We start from the raw sequence: 25,004 nt of genomic DNA, 5'->3' as shown, positions 1-25,004 counted from the left end.
TCACACTGATTCATAAATTCATCTAAATTAGAAATGGAGACAACCCCACAATATATTGGTCTAGTGCAGGGATAGGCAAGCTGATTTTCAGTCTCACTCACATTGCCCGGGTCCTGGCCACCGGTCCGGGGGGTCTCTGCATTTTAATTTAATTTTAAATGAAGCTTCTTAAACATTTTAAAAACCTTATTTACTTTACATACAATAATAGTTTAGTTATATATTATAGACTTATAGAAAGAGACCTTCTAAAAACATTAAAATGTATTACTGGCACGCGAAACCTTAAATTAGAATCAATAAATGAAGACTTGGCACACCAATTCTGAAAGGTTGCCGACCCCTGATCAAGTGACTCTAGTTCAGGGGTCTCAAACTCAATTTACCTTAGGCCAGTGCCAGACCTCAAATCCTCCCAGCAGGCCAATAATATCACTGAAGATAGTGTTCAGAAAAGAAAACATTTATATTGTATTTTTTTATTTTGAATTTCTTAGAAATACTAAAACTGTCATACAACTTTATACAATTCTTCGCTTGCCAGAGAGTTTTTAGTGTTTGCCAGACACCTGGCAAAGCTTCAGTTCTGTCAGTTTGTGGATGTTTGGCCTCAGTGACTGAGCAGTTGAAACCTTCAGGATTGCAGAAAGGTGTGCATCAGATAGTTGTGTTCGGTATTTTGACTTGTTTATATTCATTGTGGAAAAAAGTGACACTACCGCCAAGGCTGACTCTGCCTGGCAACTAATGATGCTGCCTCCATGGCTGACTCTGCCCTGTGACTAGTGATGGTATCTCTATCCCTCTCCCCCAGCCAACAGGAGCTGCGGGGGGCGGCGTCTGCGTCTCTCCTCCACGGGCCGCAGTGGGGAGGTTCTCAGGCCGTAATTGTAAATGGCCCATGTATTGGAGCTTCCACACCACTTCCCTTGGGAGTCTATTCTACAGGCTAGCACATCCAGTTCTCAGAAAGCTTTTCCTGATATTTATCCTACCTTTTCTTTTTCTTAATATTATCCCCCTCCACTTAGTTATAGCCATAGAGCCCAAGCTAAATAATTTCTCTCCCTGGCCCATGTTTACATTCTTCAAATATTTGTAGACAGTGATAATATTCCCCAACCCTTTAGTCCTTATTAGCCAAGCTACGCCTGTTTAGCTCTCCTCATCAGTGTAATTCTTCCAGCCCTTAAACAATATTTATTCTTCTTCTCTGAACTCCCTCCAGTTTAGCAACTGAACACTGTATTTAATTTGATTTCAGAGTAGGATAAAGACGGCCTATTGCCTCCCAGCTCCATGATGTGATCTCTTTACAGAGGACCGGAATCAAATACTAATTTGCTCTGGTTTCCTCCTAAAATAAAATAATCAAGTCACTTAAAGTTATAAAACTACCATTTTTTAAAAATAATTTTGGCTGCATTTTTAGGCTCCTGTATCACAAAAGCAGCTTTGTTTTTAAAAAGTCCTGCTTATACCCTGTGGGAAAACTCTGACAGATGTTCTTTTTAGTGGGAGTGCTGCCTGTATTTCTTTCATATGAAATCAGGATCTCTGTTCATCTGCCACTCGCCACCCACCTGAAGTCCTAATCCTCTGTGGCATCACAGTTGGATTCTGCAAGGCTATGATACCACAAATGATGGATTATGACCTTAGATGGGAAATAAGTCTCAGGACCAGGTGAGCTCATAAGAAACAAAGACCCTGTTTGAGTGTAAATGTCACCAGTCATAAAAGAAGCAAGAAATTCTATGTCCAAGATTACTGGAAAATTGTAAGCCTCTTCACTACATCTTTATACTCCCCTTGCTCTTTCTCCAAGCAGCTATATGCTTGCTGGCTGGCCACTGAGGAGAGAAGCTACTTATAGAGAGGTTTAGCAGTGTGGGACTGGGGACTAGAGAGCAGAAGGCCAGTTCCCACAGAGGTCAGTTTTGTACTTGGTAATTTAAAAAAAAATGCTTTGGAGCTGGTTTGGGGGAAGGGTGTGGAAGTGAAAGTCACTCTTTCCCCCAAAATCCATGTATAGACCTGGTGAGGAAGCTTATTGAGGGAGCATCCAGGATCTGCCACCCCTCCCAGGAGCAGGAACTGTGGTTAGGATTTGTATAAGAGTTCCATCTTATGTGCAAAGCTAAGACTAAGACCTGGTTGAATGTGCAGGGTGAGGAGGAAATCTCCTGATAAACTGAGATAGTGACTCTTTCTTTTATAAAGCACTTCAAGATATACGGAAGAAAAACATTGTATAATTATTATTATTATTATTTTATTATTAAACTGGGATCTGAAAAGCTAGTTGGATTCTTTCTTCTTCATACACAATCACCAGTGATCATGATGATAATGCTCCATATGTAGATCTCAAGGTATTTTATTTTACAAGGTTGGGTAAGTGTCATTATCCCTTTGTACCGATGGCGTAAGGGAGGCCCAGAAATGTGAAGTGACCCAGGGTCACATAGTCACACAGCCAGAACTAAAACCAAGGTCAACAGTTGGAATCTAAATTTAGCTCTCAGATTTTGCTGATATGGGTGAGGCAGATGGGAATCAAGCTCTCTCTTTCAAGGGGATGACAGCACTTTAAATGCTTGCTTTTGTCTGTGCAGTAAGCAGATGTGACACAGAAGTTGCCCAGAGTGCAAACATAGGCAGCACCTAAGTGTGGTTTTTACAGTCTCTTTTCTTGCACTTCAGAGCAATGAGTTTTGCAAAGTACATAATCTGCATTTTGATGCAAATTTAAGAGGTAAGGATGTTGACATTTTTGTATGTTAAGTATGGTGCAGCAGCAGATTATAATTCCAGACAGGATGCCTATCTTTGGGAGCAGCTTCTGTGATCCTGCTCTCCAACCCAATGGAGATTAAATGCTTCTGCTCTCAGAACCTTCCCAGTTGTGTATCTTCTTTATATAAACACCACCACACAGTTCACAACCACTGGGAGCATCTATTTGGGAAACATCCAGGACTGGAATAGCAGGGGGTAGTGCAGGTCAGGACTGAAGTGCATTGACAGAGCTGTGTATGGGGAGCTCAGGTCTAGAAAAATAGAAGCTGTTACAGGCCAAGAATGGTGTGTCAGACTAAGAGAATGTGGGGAAAGATTGCACAATACAGGCCTAAATTATGCCTTTCTTTAACCATTCCTACATCATTAGTTCATAGCTTCCCTGAGAAGCACTTCACAGACATCTTAGGGCTGATTGATAATTCTCCACAGGGCAGGCCAAGTAAACAGCCTTGTTGAATGTCTCCTGTGCAATGAATGTCATTCAGGCACCTTTTCCAGTGCTTATGGTCTTTCCCCATGTGCTTTAATGCTAACAGCAATAGAGCAGCCGAAGCACATGGAGATGGAGTGGGAGTGGCAGAAAAAAGACCTTCCACCACTTTTACTCCCTCTTCCCATTGGATTCAACAACCTAAAAGCACATGGGGGAGAGGGAGCAGAAGGGAAAGAACAGAAAGAGAAGGAACAAGAGAGAAATGAGGAAGAGAAGGAACAAAAGAGGAAAAAGGAGAGAGAAGGAATGAAAGGAGAGAGAGGGAGTAAAGAAGAAAGCTACAAAGAAAAAAAATGACAGAAAAAATGACTGCAATATGGTAGGTGTTTGTTTTCTCCTTTTAGGTTTTGTTTTGTTTGGGAGAGAGGAGGAAGGTACAATCCCTGCTATCATTCCTATTTTCTTCATTTGTCTCCTGCTGCTTCTTTCTACCTTTGTCTCTCTGTCCCTTTGGAGGTGACTGACACCGGGTCCCTCGGTAACTCTTATCAGACTCTTTGGTCTTTCAGCCAAGTTGTTTGACCAGTTCCCTTGCACAGCATGCGAATTAGCCCATTTTGTACATGCAAACTACGGTGCCCACAAAGTTTCTCCTTTAGAGAAAAGAACTAGTTAGCTTCAGACTAATGGACTGAAATTTCCATTTTCTCTCTTTCTCTCTCTTTAAAGACAATTCCTCGTCTTTCCAGGAAGATGAAGAGGTAGATATGGAGGCTGTCAACTGGCAGCTGAACAGCACCCCCATGAATGGGCACTCTCCAACCCCAACCACAGCTCGTTTCCCCAGCTGGGTGACTTTCGATGACAATGAAGTCAGCTCTGCTTCCCTCCAGAACCTTTCTCCCTTGAAACCAGACACCCCGCCAATAGCAACGCAGACTGCAGATGTGAACTGTAATCTTGCTGCATCCTTTAAGAAGAGGGAGCGCCCCAAGAGCACATTGGTGGACCTCACTAAAGTTCAAAAGCTAGATCTTTCCTCCTTAAGTAGGCTGCCTTCTGTTGGAACACCCCCCTGGAGTGCTACTAATCCCTTCCTGGATGAGTCTCTGAGGGATGTCCAACCCTCACCCATCAACCCGTTCAGCTCATTCTTAGAGGAACGAGATAGGCGTTCCCACAGCTCCTCTCTCTCCAGCGCTCCAGGCCAAAGCCAAAGAGACTCCCTTATTATCCTCTACCAAGAACCTGACACCATCAGCTTTGATGAGTCAAGCAAAAACTTAACCCACACAGATGCTGTCGAGCAGCTCAAGCAGCTCCAGATTGGGGATCCAGATCACCTGAGCAGCACAACTCTACCTGATGATGACCCCCTGATGCCATTTGAAGTGGATGGCACATTGTTGAACTTGGCCCCATCTCAGCCCAAGGATGGCTGGCCAATGATGCTCAGGATACCAGAGAAAAAAAACATCATGTCATCTAGGCATTGGGGGCCAATCTACGTCAAGCTGACTGCGAGCGGCTATCTACAGCTTTTTTATGAGAAGGGACTGGAGAAGCCCTTCAAGGAATTCAAACTTGAGATCAGTCATGAGATTTCAGAGCCCAAGCTCCAAAACTATGATGAGAATGGAAGGATACACAGCGTGCGTATAGACCGCACCATCTACAAGGAGAAAAAGAAGTATCAGCCTAAACCAGCAATCAGCCACGCAGCAGAAAGGGAACAAGTGATAAAGCTAGGCACTACTGATTATGAAGACTTCCTTAGTTTTATCAGCGCAGTTCAGGATATACTAATGGACTTGCCAGCCTCATCAGCAGATCTGAGCACAGTAGGATTAAACTATCAAGAGGAAGAAATCACTGTTGATGTCAAGGATGAGTTTCATGGCATCTTGGCCAAAGGAGACAATAGGATTCTCCAGCATAGCGTGCTGACACATATACATGTTCTCAGCTTCCTTTCTGGCCTTTCAGAATGCAGACTGGGCCTTAATGACATCCTTATAAAAGGGAATGAAATCGTTGCACGGCAGGATATTATGCCCACCACTACCACTAAGTGGATTAAGTTGTATAACTGCCAGTTTCATTCATGTGTGGACGAGGAAATGTTTAACAGCTCCCACGTTATCCAGTTTAATCCCTTGGATGCCTGCCGATTCGAGCTGATGCGGTTCAGGACTGTGTTTGCTGAGAAGACTTTGCCTTTCACTCTGAGAACAGCAGCCACTGTCAAAGGTGCTGAAGTAGAGGTCCAGAGCTGGCTGATGATGTCCACTGGGTTCTCCTCCAACCGTGATCCTCTAACTCAGGTCCCCTGTGAAAATGTGATGGTCCGCTACCCAGTGCCAAATGAATGGGTGAAAAACTTCCGCAGAGAAAGTGTCCTGGGAGAAAAGTCTTTGAAAGCCAAGGTGAACAAGGGTGCCAGTTTTGGATCAACCAGCGTGTCTGGTTCTGAGCCGGTAATGAGAGTAACTTTGGGAACTGCCAAATATGAGCATGCCTTTAATTCCATTGTATGGAGGATAAACCGACTGCCTGACAAAAACTCAGGTGAGTAGAGAGTACTGTGTCTGAGTGGATAAACTTAAAGGAAATGTATATTTTGGGGGCTGGGGGACATTGGCGTTACATGGTACAGTGGATAAACCATTGTCCTTTTGGAAGGTTCAAAGGGGCATCAATTGCATGAAATGGCTGGTTGTCTTACTCATCCTAACAGTGGTTTAATGTGTCTCACAAAGAAACACTGTTTTTGACAAAACCATTTTGGTGTAGCCACATGCAAATATACCTTCCAACCATGGTTTTGTCGGTGCATTCTGGGACTCTTGCCTAAGCTTTCCCATAATGCACTACACTGTTTCTGAGAACAGGTACTTTTTGGGTAACTTCCAAATGTAAGGCACTGTATTGTGTAATATCAGAGGGACCAGCTGAATCACTGTAGCTCCAGCCCTTGTGACTTCCTATCCACAATGTTGTAAATTGCACTGGTTCATCAAGACCTGAGACAAAGATCTCATTGCATGTGTTGCAACCAGAGCTCATAACATATCAGGTATGGCAGTTGTGTGTGGACATAGGGCACTGTGTATACATTACAAGCTAAAAGTATGCCATGCAACAACTTGTGGCTACATCTTTCAACTAGTGTGGACAGGGACTAAGACCTGATTTAACATTTAAAGGGACGTTATCAAGGTAAATCATATAACTTAAAAAACCTGTTCTGCCCTGTATTTTTATAGTTATACCTTTAATTATTAACATTCAAGTAATCTGCAAAATCTAATTTACTTTTTACCACTATTACCATTTGTTCACTTTCTGCCCTTCACCCAGCTTGGGCAGTGAAATTTGACCATATAGTTTATTTTCTGTTTATAGAGAATTACCCTTTCTGGTTCCCATGCCCTTGGCTAATGCAATTCTTTGCATAAACACTGTTTAAAACACTGACTTGTTCCTGTAGCTGCCTCACTGGTCAGGTTCCTGCATGTACTTTTTCCCTAAATGGGAGATCCATGATGCTCCAGACTTGGTCCTTTCTGAGAACATCTGTTCTCATTTGGCAGGAAGGAAGGAAAGCATTGAACCAGGTGCTTTTCACCTTTTGGATCACTTTTTAGCTCAATAAGGAATCCACCACAGAGTACAAACCTGGAGAGACATCACTCTAACAACAAATGAGGCTTGGAGAGTTTACTTTGGAGGAGAGACTAGAAGCTAAGAGTAGGGGGAATAAAAAGAAACATCAGGATGAAAGACTAATCTCATGTCAATAGCAGCATCCCTGGAAAAAGCCATACTATCAGCCTGACCCTAAACACAAATAATTATGTGCTTGCTAGGAAAATCCCACTGTGCTGCCTGCATGACCCTTCAGGTCAGGGGATGAAGTTCAGTGACAATTCTTCTTCTCTGGTACCGTCCATGTGAGGATCTCAGTGTGCTTTACAGACATTACAGGGGGGAAAACTGAAGCCCACAGAAATTAAGCATACGTCTGCGCTTCAAGATGGAAGGTGCAATTTCCAGCTCAAGTTGACATACCCCTGCTAGCTCTGATCAAGCTAGCATGCTAAAAATAGAGTGTAGCCCTGGCAGCGGGAGGGGCTAGCTGCCCCAAGTACATAAACATCCAAGTTGTTAGGCAAGTACTCAGGGTTGCTATCCCTCACACCACCACAACTATGCTCTATTTTTAGTGCACTAGCTCAGTCATTAGCCCAGTCATGTGTCCCTGAGCTGGAATTTACACCTCCAGCTCAAAGTATAGACATAACCTTAAGTGACTTGTCTAAATTCACACAGCATGTCATTAGCAGAATGCTCACAGATTCCAGAATTCTTGACTCTTTTGCTTGCTCAAACCATTAGTGATGCTCCCTTACCCACTTTCACCTTATGTGAAATGTTAACCCAAGTCTCCAGTTCTTTGTCTTTGTCTCTGTCTGTAACCTTACATCTGCCTCCCAGCAGGGGAGGATGAAACTGAAATGCAGTCCCTGCTGTTGGGGCGTCTTCCCACACAGTACTGAGCAGTAGTGACACATGGGTGCTAACTGACTGTCTGATACACCTGGGAGGAGGAGGAGTGCCCTGACTGCAAACAACCCCTCCTGTCAGGTCACATTGTGATTTGAGGGAAAGGAAAGGGGAGCAAGCATTATGACATGGCCACTGTATCTATGGGAGGTGGTGTGGGCGGGAATCCTAAAGTATTGGTGGAGGTACACCTCTACCCCGATATAACGCGACCCGATATAACACGAATTCGGATATAATGCGGTAAAGCGGCGCTCCGGGGGGGGCGGGACTGCGCACTCCGGCGGATCAAAGCAAGTTCGATATAACGCAGTAAGATTTTTGGCTCCCGAGGACAGCGTTATATCAGGGTAGGGGTGTATATTTCTTGACAGCACTTATCCCATGGCTCTAGATCAGGGGTAGGCATCCTATGGCACCCATGCCAAAGGCGGTGCGCAAGCTGATTTTCAGTGGCACTTACACTGCCCGGATCCTGGACACTGGTCCAGGGAGCTCTGCATTTTAATTTAATTTTAAATGAAGCTTCTTAAACATTTTAAAAACCTTATTTACTTTACATACAACAATAGTTTAGTTCTATATTATAGACTTATAGAAAGAGACCTTCTAAAAACATTTAAATGTATTACTGGCACGCAAAACCTTAAATTAGAGTGAATAAATGAAGACTCGGCACACCACTTCTGAAAGGTTGCCAACCCCTACTCTAGATGCTCGGAAAATACAACAAATTTTTAAAAAATACACAGACAGCTGCCTGATTGAAGCCACCCACAACAGTCACCCAAAATATAATAATAGAGACCCACCCATCTAGCCACCCACAAACTTCAGCCCTTACCAAAAGGTGGGCTTTGCTGCATGCCCTGAATGTTGACAAATCCAGGTTCTGGTAGACCAAAAAGGGAGGGCAATTCCACTTTCAAGGACCCCCATGGAAAATACTGTGCAGCAGCCCCCGCCAGTTTAAATCAAGGGGGATTTAGTTGCCTATCCTTACTGACTGCCACTGAAGGTGGTATTGGAGGGGGAGAGTGGTGGGTGGCTTAGGTAACCAAGTCCTAAACCATTTTAACCCAGTGTTCACTTGCAGATCATAAAATCCAAGCACCAGTCTCTAGGAATTATTCCTGTAGCTTCACTGCCTTATCCCAACTTCTTGTCTTTGTGGTTCCTGATATGAACAGGCCCTATGCTCTTCAGCTTTATAACCTGCCACCAAGGTCATCTGCGAAAGCATCTGGGCCATTTGCTTGTGGCTACAAATTCAAAAGCATATGACTGAATCAAACAATCCATGTATTTAGCCATGTGTTTTTCTCTTGGAGGTAACTAATGGCAGGATTCTACAGAGTATATTGCTGAGCTTCTTCACAGAACAGCTTGGTAAACTCTGTTGCTCTTCTCTGATTCACAATGAACTTGTTGACACTGGCTGATAAAGGAGGCCTGTTTATAGGCCCCGCAGAGCCTCAGTCACAACTGGATGTGATTCAGTACAAGAGAACTAATCTGTTTTTACCCTCTAGACCAGGGGTTGGCAACCTTTCAGAAGTGGTGTGCCAAGTCTTCATTTATTCACTCTAATTTAAGATTTTGTGTGCCAGTAATACATTTTAATGTTTTTAGAAAATCTCTTTCTATAAGTCTATAATATATAACTAAACTATTATTGTATGTAAAGTAAATAAGGTTTTTAAAATGTGTAAGAAGCTTCATTTAAAATTAAATTAAAATGCAAAGCCCCCCCGGACTGGTGGCCAGGACTCGGGCAGTGAGAGTGCCACTGAAAATCAGCTTGCGTGCCACTTTTGGCACGCGTGCCATAGGTTGCCTACCCCTGCTCTAGACAGTGGAACAAAATAGTGTTAAGAAAATATCCATACAGAGGCTTCATGATCATGGGAAAAAGCTGTACAAACAAAGCAGAGGTGTGACCCAAACCAGAATCTTGGATCTAGATATCCTGAACTGTGGAGCAGTTTGGCTATGGATCCAGTCCCAAGCATGCTGGCTGGCCCAACCTGTAAAGTGGGCCAAATTAAAACCCTAGATCTCACCACTTCTGAACTTTGGGGACAATTTAGAACCAGGTCCCTTCCAAACATGGCAGCTCAAGCCCATTTCTGAAACACAAATAATTTTCAATATGGACTTTATTGTGAGGAGTGAGTTATTGAAAGTGAAACTGAGGTGTTTGTGCCTCAGGGAGGCAGGAAGCTCAGAAGAGGATAAATCTGTCTGATGTCTTCTCGGTTTTACTACAAACTTTATCTGTCTTTCAGGTTGAGGAGTCTGATTGGGTGTGGCCAGGGAAATAGAAGTATAATGAAGTTATATTTTGTGACCCCTGATCAATTAATGACTGCATGGGTTCCATATATGTCATAATAACTTTGTGTATTTTTTTGCATTCACAGACATTTCACTTATATAACATAAGTGCTAGACATTTGAGTGGGCACCAACAGTAAATGTTTGAATGATGTGCACAGTGAAATTTGCATGTACTGTTACTCATTATTACTACTAGAATTGATTAAATAGTTTAAAAATAAATGACACCTTCCCCCCATGATTTATTGCTTAGTTCAGTTGTGCAGAGTTCAACTGACTACAGCTCATGGGGTCATGTTATGTGTAAACCAACATAATTTAGGCTAATTTAGGGACTGATCCTGCTCTCTTTGAAGTCAGTGGGAGTTTTACCATTGACTTTGGTTGGTGGGAGTTGGCAGAGGCCCTTAGATTGCAAGTTTTTCACAGCAGGGACCACGTTTGTTTTCTCTCAAGTGCATCAGTGGCATTCTATAAACAATCAAACACTAGTTCAAATAAATGAACATTATGTTTGTTGTGATAGTTAAAGACCTTCCTTATTTGTCCTGTTGCCAGACAAGTAGGTTCAATGTTTAGTTTCATTCTCATGATGTTACACAGTGTCCGAGTTTTTTTATTATAGGTGGGGCTAGTTGCACCACCTATCATTTAGGTTGCTTGACATTTCCTATTACGAGACCCTGTTTTGACAAACTTTAACTGTTTGGGCTTAAATTTTTACATGCCAGGTGTCTTCCTCTGGCTTTTTTTTTTTTTCTTTTTTCTTTTTCCTTTTAACTTCAGCCAGAGAGGAATCAGAGAAAGAGGCTAGGGACTCATCCATTGTTTAGCCTATATTAAAAAATTATTGAGATCCTTCCTCTGAAATGCTCTAGTGACCCCCATGCTTTGAAGCAGGGATTTCAAAATTGGCAGGGAGTGCTCTTTCTATCAGGGATGTGCCATTTACCATTCACATGAAAATTCACCATCCCTCCAGATGGTTCAGCATTCTCTGCTCTCTCTGGCCAGACAGTTCCATTGGCCTTTGGAGGTGTGGATGTAATGCTGCCTCCTATCCACGTTCATCTCCCTTTCTGGGGTGTTTCTGCTGACAGAGGTTTTAGGAGAATACAGTCTCTGTGCTTACGGGAGACCGTAATTTTACCCAGCCACAACATATACAATGTTGGGAAAGATTCCTTGTCTCCCCCTCTCCTTGTGCATCCATGCTGTAGTCAGACACAGCTTGTTCCTTAACCTCTCTGTGCTTCAGTTCCCCCCACCCCAAACAGGAATACTTCCTTACCTCACAGTGGTGGTCTGTGGATTAAATATAGATAATGGGTACAATTTTCAAAGCGTCTAAGTCCTGTTTTCAAAAGTCAGTGGGACTTAGCCTCGTAAGTGACAAAAGGCCCAGATTTTTAAATGTATTTACATATTATTTTTGAAAATGGTACTTAGGGTATGTGTCTACACGGCAGTAGGGAGGTATGTTTGCAGCCACTGTAGGCATACCTGAGCTAGTTTGTCAAAGCTTAACAATAGCAGTGAAGCCACAGCAGCACCAGGATTTGAGTATGTACTCAGGGTCCAAGGCAGGCAGGGCTATCTCTTGCAGCCGGTCATGCTGCCACAGCTTCACTGCTACTGTTACTTGAGCTAGCTGTGATCTATCTGGATCAGAGCTAGTTTGGATATGTCTACACTAGCTACAATCACACCTGTGGAGTGTAATGTAGACATGCCCATAGGCTACATCTACACTGCAGCTGGGAGGTGTAGTTCCCCTCTCAGCTAGATGTATATGCACTACTCTGCTCAAACTAGTGCACTAAAAGTAGCAGTGTGGCCATGGTGGCACAAGCAGCAGCTCGGGCTCACCGTCCAAGTACATACCTGGGATCTTGGACAAGGTGGTACTTAGGCAGTTAGCCCAAGCTGCCACAACTACACTGCTGTTTTTAGCACACTAACACAAGCACAGCGTACCGATCTGGGAATCACACCTCTCAGCTGCAGCGTAGATGTAGCCAGAGTCTCCTAAGTCATTTAGATGCTTTTTAAAAATTGTCTGCAAAATGTTTTGAAGATGAAAAGCCAGAATTAATGTTCAGCGGTGTTGAAATTATTTATTTTAAGTCCATTTATTGGAAAAAATAAAGTCATATTCTCCTTTTCTTTGCAACACAAGGAACAAATGAGTACCATATTATTTTAACATTTTGGGGGGTTCTTTGTGCTCTTTTAAATTAAACCTTTTCCTCCTCCTCCTGAAGCATGTCCTTTGATAGGCTCTTGACTTAATATACATGGAGAAGACACAACCCTTAAACCTTGTGCTCAGGATGGAGTCAACTGGAGTTTTCTTGGAAACCTGCTTCCAGTTGCTTTTCCATTATGGAAGAGCAAAGCCATTCTGGGTCCTTGAACCCCATTAGGATCCTTGAACCTTGACCCAAAACTTCCGTCAAGGCATATTTGAAGTCTGTAAAAGTTCAGTTAACACCCTTGTTCTTCATTGTTTTTCGTCTATGCACACCCCCGTCCAACTGAAGATGGGAACACCAGTGCATTCTGAAGAACCTGTTTGTGCAGTATTTACTGTACGTTTATACAGTCCTTAGCACAATGGGACCCCAACCTGACTGAAGCAATATAAAATATTTATTATTATTATTGTTTATTATTTATTAATAATAATAATGTTGTTATTTCTGGTCTGACCAGAAGCAGCATTTAACTTAAACTTCATTAGGAAGCCTTTGTGCATGACTGAGTAGTGTTTGTGCAGTGCTTTGAAAATACCAAATGCTCTGTGGATGGAATTCACCCCTCTGAAGAGGGACTTGCACAAGGTCTATAAATCCCACTTAAGCTCTATTTTGAGGGCTGAAGTGAGACTCAGAGGTGCTTAGGCATTGTCTAGTGCTAGCTCTCTGCACAAGGGTGAATTTCACCCTGTCAGTGCTAAGAGTTAGTACTATCATTGAAGATACCCTGCCTTGCTTTGCAGGCTCAGTGGGCTGGATATTTTGGAATAAACTCTGGGTGTGCTCATTGTTTGGGTAGTTGTCTGAACTGCTGGTCTTCCAGGGCCCAATCCTGCAAGCCCATCACGTATGGTACTCCCATTCTGCTCCATGTGGAGGGCTTTCAGGCTTCTTTCCACTCTTACTTCACAAACCCAATCTCCTGCATTCCTTTTTAGCTTCTCAGTGTGCATCTTGATCACCTGTATAAAAGGCAAATGCTCCCATAGTGATTGCAAAATGGATGGTTAGAAATTAAACATCACCATGCACAACCAGGTGGCCAGAGTCTTGTGTCATGCATGGATTTGTTTTACTTAGACAAATGTAAGAATAATAATCATGCTTAGGATCAATCTAACACCCTTCAGCCAAGGTTCTCAAAGTGCTTTTGAAAGATACTATCCTCATTTTTGCAGATGGAAAAATTGAGGCATAAAGAGGTTAAGTGACTTGCCCAAGTTCACAGTGAGTTGATGACAGGCAGGAATAGAACCCATATGTCCTGTTGGTCAGCCTGTGCTCTAATGACTAGACTACACTGCTTTCCAACATGCCAGAGGGGACAGAAAACAAAATGTAATGCTCACAGATCACTACAATTTTAAACTATCACTTACATTGCCCTTTTTAAGGAGTGAGTATTGTGTACGGGGATGGAATAATGAACTAGAAGTTGGAATTCCTGGGTTCTGTTCCTAGCTTTGCCATTTACTTGCTGTGTGACCTTAAAGAAATCATTTAATTTTTTTTATTTTGTTTTCCTATCTATAAAATGGTGAAAAGGCCAATGTGATCCTCAGATGAAAGACATCATTGGACTGTGTACTGCAAGATCCTGCCTTTGGCTGTGCCCAATACCTGATGCGTCAGAGGAAGTAAAAAACTGCGCAGAGTACACCAGTGCTGTACATGGAAATAGGTTGGAGAATTCCTTCCTGATCCCTGTGGTGACTGGTTTATACCCAGAATTCTCATTCACTGAAGCCACTCTAGAATGATCAACTATCATCCCTGCAGCTTGTTTACTTTAGTCATCTCTGGAAGCTCCAGCTGCACTGTAGCTATTATGACTTCATAACTTACCCAGGCAGATTCTCTGTTTACCCCTGTTTTAAGATGCTTCTTCCTAGGTGTTGCCCTTATTAATCTTCACAACAGTTTTAAGTTTAATTTTCTCTCTCTTCCCAGCTTCCGGCCATCCCCACTGCTTTTTTTGCCACCTGGAGCTTGGCTCTGACCGGGAAGTGCCTTCCAGTTTCGTCCGCTATGTGAACGTGGAGTTTGACATGCCCACCACTTCGGCGTCCAAAGCCACTGTTCGGTCCATTTCTGTAGAGGACAAGAGTGATGTCAGGAAATGGGTCAACTATTCAGCACACTATAGTTACAAGGTAAAGTGAGCAGCCGGCAGACACTGCGGCTAACATAGCTGTTGCATGACTCATTTTTCTTTAGATGTATTTAATGCTGGTGAAAGAGATGATTTATCAAGGTGACACAGAGTCAGAGGTGGGAGCAGAACTCTTGACTCTCAGCCCTGTGCTTAGACAATCCTAACTCATCGTGCTTTGAATTCCTGTATCCATCGCTGCCAAACAAGTAACTGTTGAGCGACACAAGGTTTCCCCATGCTTTTCTGTAGGAGTAGTACACACCTTTCTTTCTAGCTTCAGCAATTTTGCAGGTATTCTAGTCAAAAGTAAATATTTCAGTACTTTTAAATTGTGATGGGCTAATTCCTGAGCTGGCATAAATCAGCATAGCGCTATTTGTTTCAGTTGAACTACACCAATGTGCACCAGCTAAAGATGTAGGGTAAAATCTTCAAAAATGCCTAAGTCCCGTTTTAGAAATGACTTTCAATGAGACGTAGGCACCTAAAGGCCAGATTTTTAAAGGTATTTTGGCACCTAAGTATAGTTGGTCAGGAATTTCTCAACACTTTTTTCTTTCTTTTCTTTTGGGGGGTGGGGAGTGAGAAGGGGGCAGATTTGTCAAAACCAAAACTTTTTGTGGAAACGGACCAGTTTTGACAAATCTTTTGTCTGGAAGTTTTCATGGGTCTAGGATGGAATTTCTGGTCAAAACTAGGAGAGATTCCAAAATAACCAATAGCCTGATTCAGAGGGACTTAGAACCTGGGTTTTCCACACCCCAGGCAACTGCCATAACCACTGACCTATAGAGTCAGAATGTGTTTGTCTCTGTTTCAAAGTAGGGAGGGACTAGAGCTTCCCGATTAAATGTCTGTAAGACTTTTTGATATGGGCAAAACAATATATTTTTTCTATAACCTTGTTTTCAGAAACGATGGAACCATTTTTGCTGAAATTTTCTACAACAAATTCAGCCTGAGGCAGATACTTGGCATGTAAAATTTCAGACAAAATGGTTAAATTTAGGCAAAGTTGCTAGCAGCTGAAAACAGGGTTCTATAATGGAAAATGCTGGACAACCTTAACTAAGGTGGTGCTATCAGCTCTGCCTGTAATAAGCCAAGAGGAAGTAGAAAGATCCTGGTCTCTATCATCACTCCTTCTGGGAACCTAAGGGAATGGACAGCTAGAATCTTGGGCATCCAGGACTTTACTATTGTTTTACATCATTTTGCTGGTGCCAGTGTTTGGTAAATCAGAAATACTTAGAGAGCAGGCTGTGGTGTGCCACAGAATTAGGTTTTCAAACACGTTTTAAAAGGGCTTTCTTCTCCCAAGAGTGTTCAGCCCAGCATGTTGACTTTATTTATGACTATGCAGAGATTGAGTGTTTATACACAGATGGATCTGAACTGTTTTTATTTTACTCTTGAATGTTTTTAGTGTGTTAAACTGTATATGTTTCATTGTAAAATTTCTGGGATACTGTTGTAGATTGGTGCTATTTAGAAATACAGTTACTATTATTAATTAACAATATCAGATATGATCAAAACAAGAATCTCTAATCTAAACCCCTTTGAATTTCAGGGAGGCGTGGATTCAGAACTTATGATCAAAGTCTTCTGCAATTTTAGATTGTGGGTTTGGATCTAAAACCAGAAGGGGGATGATATCAGTATCAGTTTGACTGTATCCAAAGTCACTCACGGACAGTTCTTTTCATGACGTTTTGATCCTAAGTTGTGAGAAATTGTACAAAATTGCTGTCAGTTTGGATGAAACCACTGAGATCTGCTCAAAAGATTGAAGCATTGTTCAGTCTCTAAACTCTAGCCCTCATGTGACCTCAAACCTGAAATTGAAAACCCTGTACTAAACTTAATCCAGATCCAGAGCCCCATCCTCAGCCCATATCTAATTATAACCTGTGGTTGAGAGCAAGTAATTTCCCAGCCTCTGTGATAATCCAGAAGTTTGTGGCCTGAGAAGAACATAAAATCAGAAGCTGGTTAGAACTTCTTGTTCTTTTCTTTCCTTTTTCAGTACAGATGTTTCCCCTCTTTTCTTTCTTGTCAGGTGGAAATAGAACAGAAAAAGAACTTGAATCTTGATCTGAAGGGAGCAGAAATTGAAAATCCGAAGGAATGTGCCATGCAGTGAAGGAAGACTTGTCTGCAAGACCCATGGGAGGAGCAGTAATGTCAACGGACCCAGCTGAAGAGAACTACAACACCTAGCTTCTGCTGTAAGAAGTACAAAGCAGTACTTTTTTTTAAAAAATGCTCTTCAGTGTGACTGTGTCTTGAGTTTCCTGGCTCACTATGATCTGTATTTTGGCAGGAGGTTCATTGACGGTTTATTTGGAAGAGCTTAGGGATTTGCTGGAACATTTTAAATTCATCCAATGTATTGACAGAAAGACTTACACTACATTCAGGCCTGCCTTCCTTTCTGCTTCTTCACCATTTACCTTTCTGCACTGAAGTATGTTATGTCGACAACTGCAGCCAAAACAAAAAGCAACCCTGACCTCACTTACAGTCTTCTCCTATCATTTGAATGTTTTCTTGTAAACTGGTGGTTTGGTCATCAGCAGAGCCTTTCCTTGTGATCTGCAGAATAAAACCTTTTGAGAGCTAAGCAATGGGGGAACTGGGGACAGGGGAAAAGTGGTGCATGAAAAGGTCTTTCTTTTATGAAATAGTCAACAGAATAAAAATTTTCCTACATCCAGAACATAGTGAACACCAAGGAAATAAACAACAAATAATATGGCTGATTATCTGACTCTTCCCAATCAACTTTTCTTATCTCATCCTCTAAACCCAAACACTAAAGTAATGCACATTTTAATAGGATCTTGACTAGTCATGAGAAAAATTCATTTGTTCTTAAGGTTTTCACTTGCTGGTCAGGTTTATGCCATTAGCTTGATTGAACATGTGATAGCTGCTTTTAATAGAGAGTGTGCAGTGTATAGCATGAATAGGGCAGGGGCATTACTGAGATTAGATCATTCCTGCCTAGAAAGATATCTGAGGGAAATAGATTTTATTTTAACATTTTCCTGAATGGTTAAGTAGACTGGTTACTGGTTCATGTTGTTTGGACAGGAGGATCTTGTGTTCCCGATACTTTGGAAGTCATTATAAGAAGTAAATGTTGTGTGTTCCTGTCCTTGCAATACAATGTTGCTTTCAGGTTTCACCCTAACAGCAGGGCCGGCTCCAGGCACCAGCTGAGCAAGCTGGTGCTTGGGGCGGCAGATTGTTCAAGGCGGCATTCTGCTCAATCCTAGGGCGGCACGGCCGCTTTTTAAAATTTATTTATTTTTTGTTCCGCTCTGGCCGCCGTGTAGGGGGCGGCGGCATGGAGAACCAGAACGCCCTGCAGGGCAGTCCTCTTCCTTCCCTCCACGCCGACCAGAGCAGAGCCCTCGCAGCAGGCAGCAGGAGGCGGCGCAGCGGGAGGGGCCGTGTGGTAGCGCCCCCGCTGTAGCCCTGGCCGCCCCCTTCTCTCTCTCTCCCGCCCGCTCCCTCCCCCCTCCCCTCCAGCAGGTCCCCTTGCACCCGCGCTCTGGCCGTGCCGTAGGTTTTTTTTTTTTTTTTTTTTGCTTGGAGCGGCCAAAAAGCCAGAGCCGGCCCTGCCTAACAGTACTTCCTAATCCAAGAAAGCCTACAGTGTAACAAATGTGTGTACTGTAGACACGATTATCTTTTCAATCACACACTAACTGGGACTAAAAGCACCTCTATCACAGTGAACTAAGGAAACCTCCTCTTAGCTGAAAGTAGTAGCAAGTCCCTCCCTTATCTTTTCCCTAGACCAGACTGTAGAAGGCAAAATCACTCATTCAATACACATTGCAGTTGAGTTGTAAAATGTTTACAATACCTAATTTTTACAGTTGTGTATCTAACCTCTTTGCTCCCCTGCCCAAAAGTAATAATTTTTGATAAAAGAATAGTAACTTGTTAAATCATTTATCTTTTTAAAGGGATACTGTTGACTTAAATATCATACATTTTAAAAAATCCTTATGGTATTATTAACAACATGCTAATTCATTAAAACAGAGCGACTTTTAAAATTCTAAATTTATTTTTCATATTTGTGCGGCTTTTTACATTTTGCATTTCACTCAGTTTGGGTCATGGAAAATAGACTTTCATTTTGGTCCCTGGTTACTTTCACTGTCATTTCCATGAACAGTGTTGCTGTGTTCAGGTTTCAAATGCCACACGGGATTATTTACATTTGGACTAAAAATTGTTTTCATTAAATTTTTTTTTAAAATTGTGAGACCCCTTCTAAGGCCCTCTTTTTATATGCACCTAAATTTTAAGCCTAGAGTAATCTGATGATGTCCTTTTAAAATCAAAATGAAAAAAGAAAGGCTCATCTTTTTCTTTAGGTAGCAATAAGGCTACAGTATCTATGGCAAAAGAACATTTCTAAAAAATAATTCAGGACCCGATCCTTCAAAGACTTATTACTGGACATGGAGCTTTCAACTGCAGGTAGTCCTAGTGAAGCCCAAGAGACAGCTCCAAGCACTTCATTTCATAGTAAGTATTTGCAGGATCTATCTGTAAATGGAAACACTCATACCCACCTTTGTAAAGCATTTAGGGAGCTGTGGATAAAAAGCACTTTTGAAGTGCTAAGTATTTATGACATAGGGTTGCATAAAGTTAGAAACATCCAAACAGTCCCTGACACTGGGGTGAAGGAAGATTCAAAATCTGAACCCATATCCAAATTTCTTGATTGACCCTTACACTGGGCTGGCTAGGAACTTTGTGGCTCAGGTCCATCTCTGTATAAAATAAGAATTTCCTCCCACTGTTCCTAAAACTCAAAACAAACTGTTGTTCAAAAAAGTTTAGATAACTTTTGTTCCCCTTATTTTCTATTTTCACTGTTGTCTCTAGAACTCCAGTTTCTGGTAGGGTGACCAGATGTCCAAATTTTATAGGGACAGTCCAGATATTTGGGGCTTTGTCTTATATAAGTGTCTATTACCCCACACTGCTGTCCCAATTTTTCACACTTGCTATCTAGTCATCCTAGTTTCTGGTAAGGCCCAGAAAGAGAAGTAACAAAATACAAGAAGTGAATGTGTTCTCAGGATGTTATTTAGGAACTATCGGAAAGCTCATGTGAAAGAGACTGTTCTTATTAAATTCCTAGCCCAGATTTGCAGACCCAAGAGGTTTGGCTACCTTAGATCAGTATATGAACTTTTGCATGCTTTCGCCAACCTCTGAACATTTGGAAATGCATCCTAGTGACAGTTAAATATAAGAAATAATTAAGCAACAAGATTTGACAGGCCTTGAACAGAGAGGGAACACAGTTCCCCTTCTCTATTTTATACTAAGAAGTTTAGCATGTATGGAAGTCCAGCCACAGGACAGATACTTTCCAACAAACGGGATGATGGAGACTCAGAGGTTTCTGTTCTTGCTTCATTTCTCTCTCTCTCTTTTTAATTCAAAATAAGTTAATGAAACTAAGACTATAAGACTGATTCTGATCTCACTCATACCGGTGTAACTCAGGAGTAGCTCGTCAGAAGCCAATTGGAGTTCAGTGGATGAAATTGGGTTGTCTATTCTTGAAAAACTATTTTAATCCCCATTTGATTTCTGCAGAGCATCCTTGATACTTTTATATTTATGCAGTCAGATTTTCCAGAGTTCAGCACCAACTATCAAAGCCAGATTTTCAAAGCAACTTGCCTCCCTATTAGGCAAGAATAAATGGCCAGATTTTCAAAAGAGCATTGAGTGCTGGACTCTTTTGAAAATCTGGCTATAAGTGTTGCAAACTGGGGGGCTACTAGATGGTGGGAACTCTTTAAAATCTAGCCTGAGGGCTGAGCACTTGAACATCTGGCCTTTAATGCCTTCAGAGGGCTACACTGTCCTTGTGCGAATGGCACTCTGTCTTTCTATCTCATTCTTTCTGCTAGTGCGCAGTTATGCATGGACCATGTTCTCCATTCACAGGGCACACCGCAGTAATTAGGATAAAGTACTGGTTGGGTAGGGGGGAAAAAATCAAAAATTTCATCAGACCTTAGAACAGCAGAAAGGATTTAGACGCAAAAGGTTTGTATGATAGGAATAATTATTCCACCTCTGGGAAGAGGTCCCTTTAAATGCCTTCTATTAGGTACACCCTTTGTGGGTGACACAATCTCTGCCCTTTGATTTCCCTTTGAAGTGCTTATAGTTCTGGAGTGCAACATGCAAAAAAAGTGCCTTCAGTGCACCTGTACATTTATTTCCTGAAGCTATTTCCACTCTGACTCTCCTGTTTTCTTTTTCAGTTTCATTTTTGGAGACTAGTGGTACTTGGGGTGCAGTGTGGTTGCTAACGATTTTTTGGGGAAAATCCACACCAGGTTTTAGAGAAACAGACAACATTTGATCAGAGTGATTGGAGACTAAAGTCCTCCCCTTAAAGCTAAACTACTCTTACTGATACATATTATATTTAATAACTATAGATATTGTGCTGATAAGAACAAAGGAAAAAAAGGCAAATTCATCTGAAAAATACTCCAACAGATTGACGATACCTGCTGCATTTTAAAGTTATTCAAAATTAAAATGATAATCCCCGCTAAAGACTGAGGAAATTTTAGGGCTCTTCACTGCATGCATTGTCATCTGATCAGTGCTGAGATATCATATCAGCGTGACATACATTATCTTCTGGCAGGGAGCTGGCTGGAATACCTACTTGACAAGACAATCCAAGACTTAAAGGAGCCACATGTCCTCTTGACTCATGAGCTGCCAAGAGTCCCTGATTACCTCACTACTGATGAAAGGATCGATTTCATTTGCAAAAGATCCTGAAAGTGAAAGAAGGGGCACCAGAACCAGTAAAGTCCATCTCTGGAGCCCAATTACGCTGTCAGTTGCTTGCAGGAAACTCTCATTGATTTCAGTGGCACTTAGCATACCTGATGTGTTACCTTTATTCTAGGGGTTGGCAGATTTTAAAAGATGATATGCCTAGGTCAGCCTTTACAGATTTAGCCTACATGGTTTTCATCACTCTAGGAATTAACGGAAGCCACTAATCAGTTGTTGAGGAAATACACACCGTCCGCTGCCATTTAGCCTAAAGCAACCTGCTGTGAGCTTTGAAGCCTCCTGGGACAACAAAATTTAAGTTGTTCCTAACCTTCGTTATGCCTCATCCATCCACACAATTCAGAACCTCTTGCACTATTGTGATGGACTGATCTGATTATTTTGTAACATGTTCCTTTCTTTTTGTTTTGTAAAATTGGAAAGTCTACACACTGGCTAACTCTGTAGAGGTGGTTTAATTATGTTGTGATGTTGTTGGTTTTTTTTAGCAACTCTGGAGTGGGATATAATTTTTGTTTGAACTGTGGGAAAACTGTTAAATAAATGTAAACATAAAACAAAATCCTCATATTTTGATTGTGAAATTGAAGTTGTGTCCTGTATCCTCAATATCCTGCTGCTCTGAGCACGCTGTGCTATCAACCAAGGGCTCCCTCTAGGAGAACTGTTTTGAGAGGTACAAGAGGGGACATAACCTGGAAATAATGGGGTGATACAAAGAAAGGGAATATTTCAGCTGAATAACCAGTGAGATTGGTTAGACTGCGGGATAGTATCCAAGGGAAATGCTAGGAGATGTATCACTTAAGCCTTTTAACGGATGCACAGAGCTGTAATGATATAACATAGGGGAAAATCCTGTATTTGTGGGTATAGTCAGGACCAGGTGACCTGCTCTAAGTAGGTCTTTACCATCTCTAATTTAGAAGCTGCAAAAGGGCATGAATAAACATGAGAGCAGCATCTGCCTTCCCAGTCCCCAGCACATTTTTAAATGACATGAGGAAGACTTCAGGGAAGGCAGGGAGGAGAGGAGTGCCTTAATGAGAGCATTTGAGGCTGTAATTGAGGTTAAAGTCCTGTTTACAAAGGCCTCTGCCGTAATTCTTGGGATGTTTTGAAACTTGGAGAAGCCATATCAGTTGAGTGCGCTGCAGCTTCTGCCAAGGTCACTGGGGCTGGTGCCCCTGGCTGTTTCTCACTCCAGGCACTTCCTACATCAGACTGAAGACCTTGGCTGTTTTATAAGCCAAAGAAAACTAGTCTTCACTCATAAGGGCTGTTCAGCCACAAGGCTGATTTGCTATCATCCTTCCCAGTTCCCCCAAGTATGTGGTAAAACTGAGGGGAATTAAATCAATGGTTTTCTAGTGTAGTGCAATAGAATTACATGTGGAACGATTCCACACAGCTGCTGTTCAAGCAGCAAACAAGCCATTAGGTGAAGTCCCTTTAGCTAGGGTTACCATATTTCAACAATCAAAAAAGAGGATGGGAGGAGCCCCGCCCTAGCCCCGCCCCTGTCCTGCCCTAGCCCCGCCCCTGCCCCTTCCACTCCCTCCCACTTCCCACCCCCTCAGAACCCCCAACCCTCCCCCCCACTCCTTGTCCCCGTGATTGCCCCCTCCTGGGACTCCTGCCCCTAACTGCCCCCCAGGACTCCACCCCCTACCTAAGCCTTCCTGCTCCTTGTCCCCTGACTGTCCCCTCCTGAGACCTTCCCCACATCCTAATTGGCCCCCTAGGACCCTACCCCCTACCTGTCCCCTAACTGCCCCAACCCTTATCCACACCCCCACCCCCTGACAGCCCCCCCCAGAACTCCTGACCCATCTAAACTCCTCTGCTCCCTGTCCCCTGACTGCCCCCTCCTGGGACCCCTGCTCCTAACTGCCCTCCAGAACCCCACCCCCTACCTAAGCCTCCCTGTGCCTTGTCCCCTAACTGCCCCCTCCTGAGACTCCCCCCACCTGTACTCTGACTGCCCAAAACCTTACACCCCCAACCCCCAGACAGCCCCCCCCCGAACTCCTGACCCATCCAACCCTCCCCCTGCTCCCTGTCTCTTGACTACCCCCTCCAGAACCTCCCTGCCGCTTCTCTGATCCCCGGCCCCCATACTGTGCTGCAGAGCAGCGCGCTCGGCAGCAGGGGGAGGGGAGCAGGGTCGGAGCTCCAGACTGCCGGAGGCCGAGGCGAACGGCCGGCCGGCGATCTGCGAATACAGGGAGGGGGAGGGAGGGAGAGAGAGGAGGGGACTGGTCTCAAGTTGCAGGGGAGAGGAGGGGGAAGTGGAGGAAGGGCTCAGGCTGCCGGAGCCCCGTGCGAGTGGCACGATCCAGCCGGCTGCCCTGTAAGCTGCGCACGCTCTGCATGGGGGGAAATCCGGACATTGACAAATTCCCCCCGGACGCTATTTTTAACTCAAAAAAGCCGGACATGTCCAGGGGAATCTGGACGAATGGTAACCCTACTTTAGCAGGCAACAAGATGGAATGTTGGAATCAGAAAGTTCCATGGCAGTTGGAATGGCAGTTTACTTATTTATTTAGAGCTACAAAGACAGTTGGAAGTAGTAGTTTTGGGTCAGATGGTTGGTGTTGGACATGGACGGGTGAGCATGGCATCCTAGTAACACATGCGAACAATATTAACAATTAGAAATGTGTGGACAGTTTTAAATGACACAGTGGGAAGCGTAGGGAGTAATAGGCTCCTGTAACAGAGCTTTCAGTAGCCAGTCGAGACATGCTGAAACATCACCTACAGGACGTATTCATACAAGAGCATCATCACATCATGTGTCCAGGCAGGAGCCTATATGCCACTGGAGAAGAGCAGTAAAGTCCATAGCTGGTGAGGGAGGACAAAAAAAGCTGTACCATTATCAGTAATCCTGGTTCCCTGGATCCTGGCCTCATTTGCCTGCCTCAGCTATTTAAGATTCTGAATAAGATAAAAAACAGCAAAGGATCAAAAGCTAAAATCCTGAATCTTGTCTTGGAACCCTGTTAAGTCAAGGCTGCAGTCCTTTGTCTAGGAGATTTGTCTTAGCATGATTTGACTAACATAATTCTCAGAAAAAATAACTGTCCACACTGGTCAGGGAAACTGCTAGAAGTCTCTAATAGCCATTGCCATGTTTAAATGTGGTAATTGCTGGCAAGGTTTCAATCATCAGGGGCAAAAATAGCCTTATGCAATCCCAATCTGTGGTGCAGCAAAGCAGGAGGCAGCTATGCCATTGGCTGCAGATGCCCTGGTATGTTAAAATGGAGCTATAAGCACTGCAGGAATACTGGGATGCACAAATGCAAAATTCCTTTTCTGAATGTGGAGGAGGGTTCAGAGCCCTTTAGTTCAGGGGCCTTGCAATTGCTGCAGCAATGACATAAGGGCTGGGGATCTACTGCTAGGCTAACAGAGCCTAAAGAGCTTTTGTGACGACTCTTTTACAGCTGTAGGTCAAACTGGAAGGAGAGGTTGAAAATTGCCAAAGACATAAGAGAGGAGAAAGTAATTTTTGAGTAGAAGAAATCCCTTGCAAAAGATTCCTCTCTCACTTGCC

General features: G+C 43.0%; 1 protein-coding gene across 1 annotated transcript in view; it reads left to right on the top strand.

Annotated features, from left to right (window-relative positions):
- STON2 (stonin 2) overlaps positions 1–22,020 on the top strand; it is a 116,093-nt gene extending 94,073 nt beyond the window's left edge. Inside the window, exons 5-7 of the mRNA XM_054024854.1 lie at positions 3,968–5,806; positions 14,353–14,555; positions 16,620–22,020. Of these exons, the coding sequence (XP_053880829.1) occupies positions 3,968–5,806; positions 14,353–14,555; positions 16,620–16,703 (2,126 nt within the window). The 3' untranslated portion in view covers positions 16,704–22,020. The remainder of the gene's footprint in view (positions 1–3,967; positions 5,807–14,352; positions 14,556–16,619) is intronic.
- Positions 22,021–25,004: the final 2,984 nt, after the last annotated feature.

This window comes from Malaclemys terrapin, chromosome 4 (assembly GCF_027887155.1).
Source record: "Malaclemys terrapin pileata isolate rMalTer1 chromosome 4, rMalTer1.hap1, whole genome shotgun sequence".
NCBI lineage: Eukaryota > Metazoa > Chordata > Testudines > Emydidae > Malaclemys > Malaclemys terrapin.
This window is presented reverse-complemented; position numbering and strand designations above follow the sequence as displayed.